General features: G+C 33.0%; 1 protein-coding gene across 1 annotated transcript; it reads right to left on the bottom strand.

Annotated features, from left to right (window-relative positions):
• Window positions 1-7892: 7892 nt before the first annotated feature.
• Window positions 7893-9450, bottom strand: LOC149569634 (uncharacterized). The gene has a single exon (XM_089817772.1). The coding sequence runs from the start codon at window positions 9427-9429 to the stop codon at window positions 8062-8064; it is 1368 nt and encodes a 455-aa protein (XP_089673898.1). The 5' UTR covers window positions 9430-9450; the 3' UTR covers window positions 7893-8061.
• Between the last annotated feature and the right edge of the window lie 6559 nt (window positions 9451-16009).

The raw sequence follows: 16009 nt of genomic DNA, 5'->3' as shown, positions 1-16009 counted from the left end.
TTGTCTGTTGTTTTCTCCTTGTCACACCAACAACTACCCTTGTGGCTATTTATATAGTAGCAAGTCCCACAAAATCACCAAGTGGTATTACATAAACCATGTGTTAAAACCATGTGCTACCTAACCCATTGATCCCACATTTAATATTGGGCATTTAATTCATTTTCTCAATATTAAATAATTACATAAAATATTGTCACAATGTTACAATACAACTCATCAAGAATATTCCATGGGAATCTTTACATGTTGCACGTCCATCTAGGTGCGCCTAAATAAAAAATTACATAATAAAATAAAATAATAAAATTTAAGCAATATTATGCAATGTGTACAACACCCATTATCTCAACATGTTGAGGGCTTGAACGTTCTCAGGCACGTCGAACCAAATCATCCCTAATAGTCACTAAATTCCATAGGGCAACAATCTTTGACTGTGGCAACTGGATATGTCATCTCATCCAATGATGGAGACTCATGATAGAAGGTAAAGGGGTGATCATACACCTCATTTTCAACATGTTATTTTTTAATGGTAATAAGGTAATCCTTGTTTGTAAGGTCAAGGAACTTGAGGTCACCTATAAACCAGAGTTGCCTTAGTCTTAACGATTTTTTTTTTTTTTTTTTGTTATTTTCGTTAATAAGTTGACCTAATAACTGTTTTGAGAGTCATTACACCGTATATAGGTCCTATGTGTTACCAAAAATCACTTGGTTAAGTTCTAGGAAGAGTTAGTGCAAAAATTGCATTTTGCAATAAAAGTTGCTGACAACATTTTGGCAATTCCAGCAATTTTTTGGAAAACCTTGAAATTAACCTTGTAAGCAATCAAATCAATTGGTAATTGGTTGGATTGGAAGTGAAATGATGAAAATACCCTCTATGAATTTAGAGGAGGCATAAGGTGTTGGTGATTATTAATTTATTTTTTTATATGGCAAAGAATCACTACTAATGTTAAACTTGTATATAGGATCATTGAGTTATTGTCAAATATCTTTACTTCCTGTTTGGAATAGCAAACTTGCACTTTGTCAAAATGAAACACCACTTTAGCTACATGTCATTACTGAATGGAGTTAGTGGAAGATGTTAAGGATCTTCTTGGTTGTTTTAATATCCATTTCATGGGTTTGAAACATAATCACTTTCCTTTGTGAAGAGTTGTCTAAAAATCAGCAAATTACATGTTGTTGCAAAGAAAATACAATCATATGATGTTGGAAGATTGTTTTCAATCATAGGATGTTGAAGAATCTCTTGGAAGGATGGAATAAATGATAGACTAAAGTTTGTGAGATAGTTATTAGGTGTTCCTTGAAGTGTCTAAGATGTTAGTTTGAAGCAAGAAGTTGATTATGATCTATTTCTCAAATTGCTCATTTTTCCCTTATTGCTTCCCAAGTCTTGAATAGGCAAAGTGATCAAGTAGTTTTGTGAAGTTCAGTAGAAGTTTGTTCAATGTTGTAACCAAGTTGGAAAGAGTCTTTGAAGACACTTAGGAAGGTGGGAAAGGTAATTTTCCTTAAAAGTGTTCTTTCTTGGAATCCACTAGCTTTTGGTGTCAGCACTCTGCATCATTTTGGATGCAATTTACATTAAAATGAAATATACTTAAAATGTAAAGAAGAAAAATAAGATATATATTATGATAGCCAATAATATCATACATGAACGAATATATAGTATATTATGATAGCCAATAATGTCATAAATGAATGAACATATAATATATTATGATAACCAATAATGTCATACATGAACTAACATATAATATATTATGATAACCAATAATGTCATACATGAAAAAACATATAATATATTATGATAACCAATAATGTCATAAGTCTAATAATATCATGTATCAAATATATGTCATACATCAAATATAAAATATCATATATACATCAAATGTATATCGAATATGTCCACTAAAATAAAATCCAACATATATGTCCAGTAATACCTATGCATGTGTGTCTTTCAACTATATCTTCTCCTTCCCATGAGGGGAAGGAAACAAACCCATAGAGGTCTTCAGTCATTGTGTGGAGGGAGATAATGGGGATGATGGGGTCTTCCTCACATGCTCGCTCATCCTTTTGTTTAGGCTCTTCTCTAACTCAAGCTGATACAAACAAAGTAGATATGAATCAATAATTATTATACATTGAAATTAAATATATATACACACAAAATTAAGTATTTTCTTACCACCGTCAAACAATCACTCTTACATTCACCTCAAAGGCTCATGGATAATCAAGTGTAATAGTGCCCTACAACAATTCAATCAATATAATCACTTATAAATAACATTAGAAATTTCGATACTAACTATTATAAATAGCAACTAAAACCAATAAAATCCTTTCATACCTCGGTCAATGACTCTAAACTAGCCATCGTTGTAGTAACTCCACGATCGATGGACTAGTGAAGATGACGAGTCTCAGACATCAACAACTGCATGTCATTTAATACAATTCACATGTAACATGAAACATGAAACAAATATAATCAAATGAATTAAATTAACATGAAACAAATGTACCTCTACAAAGCTCGTATCATGCCTAGGTTTAGAGTCCCTTGTGAATGTCGATAGTCTAGTAGAGAACTGATGCACATGCATAAATTTTTTTGTCAATCCTTCCTATTATTACTTAATAAATATATGTATTAATTTAAATGATTAAATTGATACATACCTCTACACTCATTGATGGGACAAAAAATGGGGCTGAGGAATCTGTACTAGGGCTAGCAACACTCTTACCCTGAATTTTGAACAATGTCAATACATGCTAATTAATTAGTCATTCACTATATATATGAAATGTGATCAAATTAGTTTATTATAATTGTAATTTACCTATGTGTCAATGCCAAATGTGTCACTCGGGAACTCATTAGTGACTAGCCCATCATCCATACTATCTCTAGCATGACTGCCAAATGTGCATAAGGATCCACATGATGTGCACATGTGACCGCGATGCACAAAAGGTTCCTCCTCAACTAATGGACTGGTACAATGAATGAGGGTTTACGTCAAAGCATTGATAGTCCCTAGAGTGTTGGTCTCTACATGTTCCTTCACAACTGAAGGAATAATCACATGCTCACCCTGTGGCTTATCAATAGGTGTCCTAACTACATTAGGGTCACGATGTGCCCCTAGCCTCTCAAATGATGACCCCCTACCTCTACCCTGAGATACTAATATATCAAAATAATTGGGGATCTCTCCAAGAACAAATTCACAATACAATTTCTTTAAGAAATACATTGGAACCTCATGATTATTGTAGGGAGAGGCATCAAAGACCATCAACCATCTATCCCAAAAGTCATTTCTAATACCATCATGTATGCACCGATGGATGGGGAACCTTTCAGTTATATGTTTAATAGTGTATTGTTCGCTAGGCATTTTAAACAATGCACAAATGCTACCTTTTTCTATTTCCTTTTTTTTTTACATCTTGATATGATAAATTGTTTGCATAATATCTTCTTTGTTCAGCCCTCTTAACACGCCAAATATCCAACTGACCACTAAAAAAAGCTACATGGGTTATAATGGACTCGAGGGAGGATGCCAATTGTGTTCTCATTGGATTGGTTTGTCCATAAACTTTCAACCTACCAATGAGTGCTTCTAAATCATTTTTCCCTCTTTCTATTTCATTCATTATGTCATCTTGGGTGCTAGGAGGAGGTCTTACAACTAGTGTAGGTTGCTGAATTTCTTGTTCTTGTTGTAGAGGATTTTGATTTTCATCTTGTGGAGAGTTTTGATTTGGATCTTGTGGAAGGTTTTCATTTTGATTTTGTTGATCCAACTAGGGATTTGGTAGTTCATTATTCACATTTTCTTATAAGAAACCAATTGCAATCTAAATAAATAAATAAATTTAAAGCAAAATTGAAAAATCCTACAAAACAATGTAAAAACTTATAAAACAATGCAAAAACATATAAAACAATGCAAAAACAAGAGTAGAAAACATACTACATGATCCTAATCTTGATCTTCGATGATGAGAAGACATTTTGAGGAGGCGAGTGACAAAATTTTTCAATTTTTTCATCCACGTGTGCGTTGTTGAGGAGAAATGCAAAACCCTAATCGAATAAAATGGGTTGCAAGTTTGCAGCCCATTTATAAATTTTTTTACTTTTCCAAAGTGCAAAAAAAAAAAATTATATGTCATGTTTTTGGCACCACAACTTGGTGCACATACCCAAGTAGAAAATTAGTTGGAGTTGAGCAAAGTCAAAATTTAGTGTATCTCGAGTGATACAGTTTAAGCCGATTAAAGTTTAGTTGATGTCGAGCACCAATAAACTTTAGTTCATTCTAAGTGATTTGATAGTGGATACTAAGCAAGGCAGTATGTGTCAAGCATCAAAAGCCAATTAATGTTGAATGTTATAATTTTGAGAAAGATCAATAATTTGATGAATCTGAGTGACAAGTTTGATTTTTTGGATTGTGTGAACCGTGTGGAAGATAAGCTTGATCAGCTAGTGTTACAAAATTCAAGATTAACCATTTTTTAGACAAACTCAAAGAGGATTGAAGGAGAAGTTTCTAGAAGGGGATGAAATGAAAAGATAGGTATATTCATTGAAGCCTACTTAATCCAACCTAACCCTAAAATGGACGATGGAGGATGAATGGAAAAATATTTTACTTCTCTATTTATAGAGATGGCTAGTTAGAAGTAAAGGTCGTCATGTGTGAGAAACTTAAGGAAGCAAGGAGTCTAGGGTATTTGCTTCATTTAGTGATGTAAGAGAAGAGATTACATCAGCAAACAAAGCAAGAAGGCTCAAGGGTATGGATGCTTGAAGGGTGAACAAGTTGTTGGAGCTAAAGTATGTGAAAGCCAAGTAGAATAGAGGACCAAAAAAAAGATCTATAATCTGCAAGTGTGTTGTAAGTTGTTATCAGATCAAGTCTTACTATTACCTTCTAATCATTATATCAGTCTAGGGTAAATCCTTTCAACTAAGGTTGACCTAATAGTCATTTGTAAATCCTTTGATTGGGTGACATTCTAAGTGAATGATCTAAATTCCTCTAACAAGGCTCACTCCTAATAGGGTGATTGAAATCCTTTAATTGGATCACATTTAATAGTGTACATTGTAACCTTTAACAAGGTTGGCCTTTCACAGGGCATCACTTCAGAAGAGTGAGAATGAGTAACATGTTACTGGTGGTTTTTTCCAAATTGTGTTTCCACATTAAATCATTGTGTCAAATGTGTTATTAAATTTTTCATGTTTTATGTTTACATTTCTATAAAGTTGATTTGACAATAACCTACAAGTTTAAGTATATGTATGATCTAATGGATGCATGCATGATGAACATGTTTCATGGATATGGGTTCACTAAACTGTGAAAAGTTTTAATTGTACATCTGGACCTTGGATAAATCATTTACCCCCCTCTTAGTTATTCTAAAGAGTTCCAACATATTCTTATCTCCTTTCCTTGTTGGGTATATGTAAGGAGACTCATTTTCATCATGGCCTATCCTTGTCTATGCCCTCTAGTCCTCTATGTCTTAGATATGTCTTTCCTATCCATGTTGAACACTAACTATATCTGGTCTGCTATGCTAAAAGTGATATTGTTCTTTTTTTTTTGTGCAAATTATATTTTATTCTTTGAGAGACAATTATTGGTGCTCCAATGTGTTATGAATTTCTCATTTTATGATTCTTCAATATTATATGTGCTCATGTTACATTTATCTTCATGCTCTTCACTAACAGTCACATGTTTTGGATTCTTACTCACCTACAATATGATTATATAATTCTCTAATGTAATTAATGCTTAGTTTAGAACAATGAGATGTTTTTCTACTTTCAATCTTCTTCATACTTGATGCTACCTGATTATTGTATCCTGATAATTCTATTTCCATGTATCTTCCTAGTTATATAATTTGCAGGTTATATTAGTTCTATTAATCATTGTATGTATTCTGTTGTCCTATTCTCCAAATCATTGTTTCTTCAAAATATATAGTTGTTTTCTTAACTTGTTTATCAGTCTATACATACCATTGAATCTGTCCTAATGGATGTCAGATGAATGAAAGTCATTCAGTCCCTTCTTTTCTACCTTCCTTGGACACCTTTCTATCTAATTTACTCACTACTAATTTTGGCATAGGTTCCTAATGTGTATTTTGTGTTCTTCTTTATTTCTAGGTATTCACTATTTTGTACAAATTTCTCAATATTATAAAATACTAAAAAATCTATTTGGTGTATGTAGTGGGTCTTTTCAATACCAAGGGATGGATGTCATCTATTGGAATGTCCCTGAATAAATAGGATCATTTGGCATCATGGCAACTAATTACACTAGGATGAAAGTTCCTTCACAAGATATGCTCAATGAAGATGAACTAATTAGTTGAATAGAAATAGTAGAGAACTATTTTGGATCAAGGATTTTGCCTTGGTGTGGTGGAACTTCTTGAAAAGTGAAAAAGAGTTACCATCTCCTAACTAGCCTATCCACAAAACCCTCAAAATATGCCTATTATGTACTTTCACTATTTTACCCTTCAAACCCTTCATCTATCACACTCTCCAATAAAAATAATGCTTGGAACATTTATATACCATCTATTTAGAAAATTTCAAAGTAATTTTGGGTACCCAACATCCATTCCTCAATTTTTGTACACTTGTTTGCAACAAAACTAGGCTTGTCAAGTAGGAATGCCAAGCATAGGGTTTGATGCCAAAAATCTTCAAATTTTCAAACTTTTTTTTAACCACTTGGAACATATAGTATACATATAAATATAGAATTTTCCAAAGATTTGGCCAGAACCAATGGTGAAATTTTAGGCAAATTTCATTATTAGTCAATACCTAGGGCCTGGATGTTAATTCTGACCAGTTTTCTTTAGGCAAATTTCACTATTAGTCAGTACCTAGGGCTTGGATGTTAATTCTAAGTAGTTTTCAATCAAATTAGTGGTTCTCTTTCCTTGTTACACCTTGAATGAATTCAAACTTGAACCAAATGGAAGATGATTTATTAATCTACACTAATATGAAAACTTTAAATTGTTAATTTCAATATGACTCAACACACCATGAACATAAAACAAACATATTTCCACAAAAAATTCTTGCACAAAATAGTCCTTTCAATGGTATTGCTTCTCCGAATTCACTTCTCAATTATATCTTCGATAAAAAGGCTCTAAATGACCATAATCCAACCAAATTCATTGACCATTTGAACTAGGCAGCCATTATGCCTGAGTTTGATCAAATATTGTCAAGTTGAACTTGACAACATTGACTTACACATAAGATATTTCATAGTTTAACTAACAATGACAAGACTATGTTCAACCAAGTTTTCTAGTACTAGCATTATAGAACAATTTTTAAACTTATAGTTTATCATATTATTTTCTACAATACTATGATTTTATTTTATCTAGTTTTCATAAAATAATTTAAGCTCATAATAATTCTAATGTAATTTTTTTTAGCTTAGCTCGCACTTATGCATTTTAACTATAAGTAAATTATATCCAAAAGAAAAATGTTAGTGAATCAAATAAGATCTATTCTATTGGTAATCTTTTAAACTCTCAATTAGTTTTCAAGTTAAATTATTAAACTTAAATATTAATTTAGCTTTTTCTTTCCCTATAATACATCTTAAGTGGGAGATTCATTGAATTAAAAATTTTGTCAATAGATTAGTCTATAAAACCATTATTCAAATAAATTGCATCAATTTCTATTTCAATAATTCATCATAATTTCTTTATTTGCATTTAACAAGTTCAAAATAAATCATCATCATAATAACATTGTAGTATAAACATTAAGTCATCATCGTAGGATAAAATATAATAAAGTCATAATTAATTACATAGTGACTAATCATGTCTAATAATCAACATAACGCTTGAGTCCGAAATATCAAATATATAGCTAAGAGACAGTAAAATAAAGGAATCAACAAAATAAATTAATGTGACAGCCACTTAGATTGTTATTGTGCCACTCAGACGGTTATGATGAAGACTAATATTCGTCGCTTGTGGAAGGGTTAGCAAACCATTAGGAATGCCACCATGAAGCATGTTCCAGTCGAGATACAATGCTCTGAGTTCCTTGAGCTTGCACAACTCTTCTGGGATTTCTCCTGTCAACTCGTTGTGTGAAAGATTCATGTATTTCAAGCTGTCCAGGTTCTCCAACTTTGGAGGAATTGGTCCAGATAAGTTGTTTTCAGACAGGTCCAATGTATATAGATTCTCTAGGTTCCCCAACTCTGGAGGAATTGGCCCAGATAAGTTGTTTTCAGACAGGAACAATGTATCTAGATGCTCTAGGTTCCCCAACTCTGGAGGAATTGGCCCAGATAAGTTGTTCTCAAACAGGGCCAATGCATGTAGATTCTCTAGGTTCCCCAACTCTGGAGGAATTGGCCCAGATAAGTTGTTTTCAAACAGGTACAATCTATGTAGATGCTCTAGGTTCCCCAACTCTAGAGGAATTGGCCCAGATAAGTTGTTTCCAAATAGGTACAATGCATGGAGCCGCTTTAGATTCGCAAGCTCGGGGGGAATATGACCGGTCAGCCCACAAGATGCCATATCCAGAATAACAAGGTTTCCCAACTTCCCTATCTCTGCCGGTATTCCACCATCGTAGCCATTGTTGTAGCCTACATACAATTCACCAAGCTTACTGAGGTTTCCAAGTTCAGCAGGTATTCTCCCCTGGAGGCCACTTTCATTCACTGCAAGGTACTCCAGGTGTTCCCACTCACCATACTCTGGAGGAATACTTCCAGAGAAATTGTTCCCTCCCAGATTGAGATGTCTCAGATTAGGAATCCGGCATACCTCCAAAGGCAACGGCCCTCTGAGGTAGTTCTTGCGAGCGTCTAGAATCTCCAGCGCCTTCAATCTGGAGAAATTGGTGGGAAAATGCCCAACAAAAATGTTATTGGATATGTTCAGGGATTTTAGACCCACGGCATTGGAGATCTCTGAAGGGAATGAGCCCGTAAAATTATTGGCTGCAACACTCAAATTGATAAGACTATGAAAGTGACCTATTTGGGGCGGAATTCGGCCGGAAAGATTCATGTTTGAGATATCCAGGCCTATGATACGATCAAAAGCATCACATTTAACCCCAACCCAGGAACAGTAGCGGCTAGAATTTTCCACTTTCCATCCAGTCAGATACCCAAGTGGATCAACAATGGTGGATTTCAGGGACACAAGCAGTTTGGCGTTGGAGGAGTGTGAAGAATGAGATGAAGCCACATGAAAATGAAAAAGAAAAAACAGAACAAACACCCTGCAAAGACCCCCTTCAGAACGGCTCATGGTGAACATACGCCTAAAACCACAAAGACAACACATGAAAAATAACACAATTATCTCTCTCTTTATCGCCTCAAGGTGCATTAGTTCTCAATTTCCTGGAAGTGTAAGTGGGTCAATATTTCCAATAAATAAATCAATTGTTGACCAACGCGCTCCCTTCAACCTGCTGTTATCAAATTTACCCGGAAATTTAGATCCAAATTATATCGAAAGAGTCAAACAATTAAAGATTTAATTTTAATCCTCGTAAAGATTACGCCGGATTGTCGGTTACGTTGTAGATTCATGAAGATGCTTTGCATTTGCATACAGCCAATTGTTGTCAAACGATAACAGTGGAAAATATGATTGTTGTTTCCTCGAAAAATATGGCCACTAAATTTTCCTCCTTTATGAAGCAGATGTGAACACACTATGCTCAAGCTTTTTCCTACCTTATACTTGCTATAGTTTGAAATTAATAGGAATAAGATATTTCCATGCGCAAGTAGAATTTGTATATATGCATTAAGATAATTAGATATTTTCAAATGATATTTCTAAATATTTGATTAACGATCTATGAAGGAAAGAAACAAAGATGAAATTATTTTCCTGTTTCTACCGCATTTTATTCCAAACAAATCTTTCAAGGATTGCGGTAGCTGTTTTATTAATTGTTTGACTCTAATTTTCAAAAGTAAAAGAGTAGGATATTTAAATGCAGTAGAAACGGGAATATAATATTATTTGTGTTTCTTTCCTCTATAGATCGTTAATCGAATATTTAGAAATGTCATTTGAAAATATCTAATTCTACTTGCGAATGTGATTATCTTATTCCTATAAATTTCAGCCGTGAATGCTCGCAAGTATAAGGTAGGAAAAAGCTTGAGCATTTTAGTGCGTTCACATCTGCTTCATAAAGTAGGAAAATTTAGTGGCCATATTTTTCGAGAAAACAAGAGAGTTTCGTCTTGTTTTTAATTAAATTATGATCTGGTTTAAATTTTCTATTAAAAATATAATATAAAATTATTAATTTTAAAAATAGGTTATATTAGTTTTCTTATGTAATGGTTAATCATTTTTATCTTAAAGATTAATACAATTTTCTTTTTGAGATGAATGATTTTTTCAAACAAAATATTACAAATTTATTTATGTAAAAGGGAAAGTGTATTAACCTTTGCATAAGGAAAAATTATTGTGTGAGAGAATTTTTTTAAAAATTTCTTTCTATTTTTGTACTACTAAAATCAATAAATTTGAAATATGTTATTATTTTGATTTTGTTGATTGTATAGTTTTAATTCTTTATTTATATCATTACATAATTAAGATCATAAACAATTAAAAGTAACTAAAATTTACTCATTACAAAATTTGGTAGAATGATGAAAATGGTAGAAATTCAAGACCTAACCATGGATCAATATCATCTATAATTTATCAAAATAAAGGAAAATAATGCATATAATAATAACTCCCATATACTTAAGGAAAATGTGAACTCTATTACGAATTTCATTTTCCATACATAATTAACTTGTTTACTTTATTTCAAACTAAATATTTAGATATATTTCTTTCAAATAGATATTAAAAAAAATCTGATTAGTTATTATTTAAGAAAACTAATATAATCTACTTTTAAAATTGATAATTTCATATTAATTTTTTAATAAAAAAATTAAACTAGATTATAATTTAATTAAAAAGAAATTAAAAATTAAAAAGTTAAATTAAGTGCAGCAAGTTTTTTATAGTAAATAAAAAATAAAAAATAATGAATAAACCATTTCGTATGGTTGAATATTATAAAGTAATTTTAACTCTTTGGACTGATTCTAAAATATTAGCTTTCAATCCTTATAAATATTAATACAAATTTTTAGTTAAGACTAAACGTGAAAGGCAAAACACTAAGGGCCCGTTTGGTTGTGGGGATAGGAATTGAGAAATGGGAATTGTTATTCTTGAATTGTTTTTTTGGAATAGGAATTTGTTTTCTCTGTTTGGTTGGACAAAATAGAAATTAAAATTTGATGTATTCTTATTATCAAAATTGCAATCAAACTGACAAAAACATCATCGAAATGTTAATCAGACAAAAGAAAAGTCATTTATTAAGTGTCTCCCTGTATATGTTTGATTTCTAGTTCTATTTACCAGTAGAGATCTAAAATCTCAGAATTGCTCACCTCCAAAATTGGTAACTATAACATGTTTAATTTCTTTGCCTCCAATACCCATAATGGGTGGCTTTGTGTATGGGAAGAGGCACCAAAATCTATTGACTCCATGAGGCATGAGAACATTTTGTGTATGGGGGACTTTAACACCCTGTGTATCCCTCAAAGAAAATAGGTAGCTTGGAGGACTTCTCTAAGAGTAGGTATGACCTGGCAAGCTTCCTTGGGAGGAATGATCTAGTTGATATCGATATTTAAGGAACCCCTTTTACCTCATCAAATAACAGACTAGGGAATAACATGATTCAGGTTAGGCTTGATCGTGTTCTTATCTCAATGGGCTTGGATATTCTCCCTCATACTTCCTTAATGGCTTACCTGAGGACCATGTTTGACCACTCTATGTTGTTATTCTCATGGAAGTAGAACCAAACAAATAAGAGAAGACCCCTTAGGTATGAGATTATGTGTCATGAGATACCCAGAGTTCAAAAAGCATATTGCCTGATGGTGGATCATTCTAGTCCAAGGATTTACCATGTTCCACATTGATAGGAAATTAGAAAAGATTCTCAAAGATGTTAGAAGATGGAGTAAATCATCATTTGGAAACATTTTTAAGGAAAAGAAGATGACTAAGAAGAACTAAGAGTCAGCCCAAGATAATTTTTCTTGTGGTTGTTCTTCTCAGGAGCATCAACATGAGGCAAAGGAATGTCGTGCTAAGTGGAAAGTTTTGTTGGAATGAGAGGAAATCTTCTAGAAGCAACGATCTAGAGTGCTAGAGGAGGGTGATAGGAACATGACCTTTTTCCATAGATTGATGCCGAAGAGAAAATAGAGGGACACCATTAGCCTATTCATGGACAGTACTGGTCAAGAAATGTCAGAGGAGGATGAGATAGAGGACTAGGTCTCTAGCTACTTTCCGAATATCTTCAACCCCCTGCCAAATCAAATTACTATTAACACTCAAGATAATATTTTAAGTATCATGTACCTGATTTTTGATGACCAGATGAACAATGCCTTGGCTATCAAGGTTATAGAGGGGGAAATGATAAAATTTGAATTTAGTATGAACTAGTTTAATGCCCTAGGGCCAGATGGGTTTCCCCATATGTTTTTTCAAGAGTTTTGAGATATTGTCAAGTATGATATTTATTATGTTGCTTGCGACTTTGTGAGAACTTGCAAGTTGCTGAAGGAACTCAACTAGAACTTCATCATCTTAATTGCTAAGGCATATGGACTAAGACATCTTGAGGAATTCATACCCATAAGCCTCTGCAACATAATTTATAAGATCTTATCTAAGGTCACGGTGAATTGTATTAAGCCCCTACTAGATAATTTTATAGGCCCCTACAAGAATGGATTTTTCCATAGTAAACAAACACTAGATGTGGTCATTACCACCAATGAGGTGATACATTCCATGGAGAAGTGTGGTGTTTTCATGTCCACAACACACACCCCATTCCTCACTAGGAATGGGGACCACCTACTTTTTTCGACTCCTAGATTCATAGTTCAAGAGTTGGGAGAAGAAAACTTTTGTTAGCATTAGGATTTTAGAGTCAAAAAGTTGAAAAAAATATTTAATTTTTTAAAAAAATATATATATAATTAAAAATTAAAAATTAAAAAAAATCGCAATGCGTGTGTGCCACAAAGGGACGTGAGCACGAAAGGAATGTGTGTGTGCCCCCAAGGGTTGCGCATGTACCACCAGGGGCCGTGAGTGCCGGAAAGGGTTGTGCGCACCATCATGCACTGGATGCTCACTTGCACACACTGCGCACTCTGCGTGTGTGCCATGCCTCCCATTCACCTCCAATTTTATTTGAACAACTAGTTTTTAGTTTTTTTTAATTCCGGTGTCATTAGGGTGTGTCTTAATTAAGTATTTTTCAACTCTATGGACTAATATTTGCTTCTTTTTGTAGGTAAAAAAGGTATCCTTAACTTGTTGGGGTCATAATTATTGACTCGGAGCTTAAAATTCAGAACCATTTACACTGTTGGAAAGAAGAACTAAAGATCTAATTTCAATCCCTAAAATAGTGAGCCTTCGGCTGCCTAATTTTAGGGACCAATGAAGGTTTTGACTTGAAATTTTGAGCAGAAGTCCTTCGAAAATGCCATTTAAAAATGCCTAGGAAAACTTGTGAAAAAAATATGAAAAAGTTTCAAACATTTGATCATCTGGATCACTTGGTTTCTCGTTGAGAAGGATAGGGTAGTTGCAGAGAAGACAAAGGTCGAAGATACAAAGGTTGGAGATATGAAGCAGAATAGGTTCCTCATCTTATGCAACTATTAAAGACAAGATTCGACGCAGGTGCCTTGGGATTTTAGATTGAAGAAGTAGAATGAGTTCAAGTTTATGAAAGTGATTGGCTATAAAAAGGGTATAAATCATCAAAAAGGGGCAAAGTATGTACAAAAAAAGTGATCTAAAATCCCATTTGAGAAAAACCTAGGAACCATTTTCAAAATTGACAACTTTAATTTTTTGGCGATTTGAGCTATTGAGGTGTGCAGGTCTGTAGGTCCGCATTTTCATGCAGCTCTGCAAGTCCGTAGCTCCACATTTTCATGCAAGTCCATAGCTCTACAATTTAGAGGTGCACTGATAGTTAACTACCAATTCCAAAAATAGCACTTTCCATGCATTAGGAATGCATTCTAGTGACATTTTAAATGTGACACACACCTAGTGAAGGACTAACTTCTATTTTATGTGCTTCCATGCACTTCCACTTTGACTAATGGCTTCCTCTTACTTTCTCTCTTATGCTTTCTCTATTTTTGACATGTAAAGGGCTCATGCATCCAATTAATGAATAAAATATGGATGGAGTCCCTCTAAGCACCAGTTAGATTGTTAGTTTGTATATATTTAGTTTGTTTTAATGTTTTAAAAGCATTTTATTGCATGACGATATCTCTCACTCTCAACACAAATTGAGGAGACGATTTCTTATAAATACCCCACTGTAAAATGTAACAATGGGCCATCGTTATTATGCAATAAAATTATGCTTTTGGTGCTCGCATTTGGAGTGTAGTGATTCTTTCTTGAATGTGTTGTATTTTTTGTGGATTTTATTCATGATATTGTGATTGAGCCAAAGTTTTGTTGTGTTGTTCATGGTTGTGCGATCTTGTAGTTCTAGTGTTTGCTACATATATACGAATTTCACTGACATAACGAGCTTCAGAAGAGATCACTCGATTGTGTCTACATAGCTTTTCATCTTGCATGAGTGCACTTTCCATAGCCTTGCAATTTGATGAAGAGTGAAACATCATTCGATTTGTTAAAGATTCTCACCGATGATTGCATCAATGGATTCTAGGAAGCACTACTCCTATTTTCATTGGTTTTCTACCGATTTCTTCAAAGGTTTAACTCGCAGCGTGTTGTGTTCTATAGCTTATGTCCATTTAGGATTTCAATTTCAAGTTATTTCAATTTCATGTTATTTTCTTTCAATTTTTTTATTTTCTTTACTAACCCCCTGTTAGAATAGGACCTCATAGTAGCTACATTGTTAGAGTCGCATTCATTAGAAAATAGAAAATATGAAAAATATTGTTCTTTTCGTGTGATATTTTAAGACAGTGAATAGATTTACTTTGACTTTGAGATAAAAGAGTATTTTAGAACTAGCAAAGGCCTCCTCATGAACACTCACATTTATCTTCTACTGAGCAGATTTTGGTACTTCGCAAGACAAATACTGAACCTTGGAGTGGATCCTTAAAAGGATTTTCTTTTCAAGAGAGGAATTGTGCAATGGATTCCTGTTGTTGACCTTGTGCAAAATGAACATCCAACATGTGGGTGTAGACACCTAAAATCCCTTAGAAAATAAATTATTTTTATTTTCTGTAAAATTCCTAATGACATCATCATTTATTAATTATTTAATTAATTTATTTATTTATTTATTTTTATGCCATTAAATCCCTTTATCTTAATTTAAAATATTTAATTAAGGAATCTCTCCCAAAAATGTTTAAATCTTATTTAAACATTATTTTCCTTATTTATTAATTATTTAATTAATAAATTGACCAAAAATCTCAAAATAAATATTTAAAATTAATTTTTTTCTCAAAACTTGGCCAATTTCCTTAAGACCACTAACCTCTTCCAAAATCTTCTAATCCTTCTTTAATTTCGATTAAAGGCTAATCCCATCATTTTCTACCCTTAATCCCAACTCAAAATATTTAATTAAGGTTAAATATTAATCCTCATGTTTATTAAAGATGTTTTAATAAATATCTCCTCAACCCAAACCCATGAAATAAATAAAACTTTATTTATTTCCTAAAAAAACCTTTTATCCTCATCCTAGAAAATTCTAGACACTTCTAGAAGGTCTTCATCCTCACCCTAA

Source organism: Cupressus sempervirens, chromosome 3 (genome assembly GCF_028749045.1).
Source record: "Cupressus sempervirens isolate cs-2001-9-10 chromosome 3, ASM2874904v1, whole genome shotgun sequence".
NCBI classification, from domain to species: Eukaryota; Viridiplantae; Streptophyta; class Pinopsida; order Cupressales; family Cupressaceae; genus Cupressus; species Cupressus sempervirens.
This window is presented reverse-complemented; position numbering and strand designations above follow the sequence as displayed.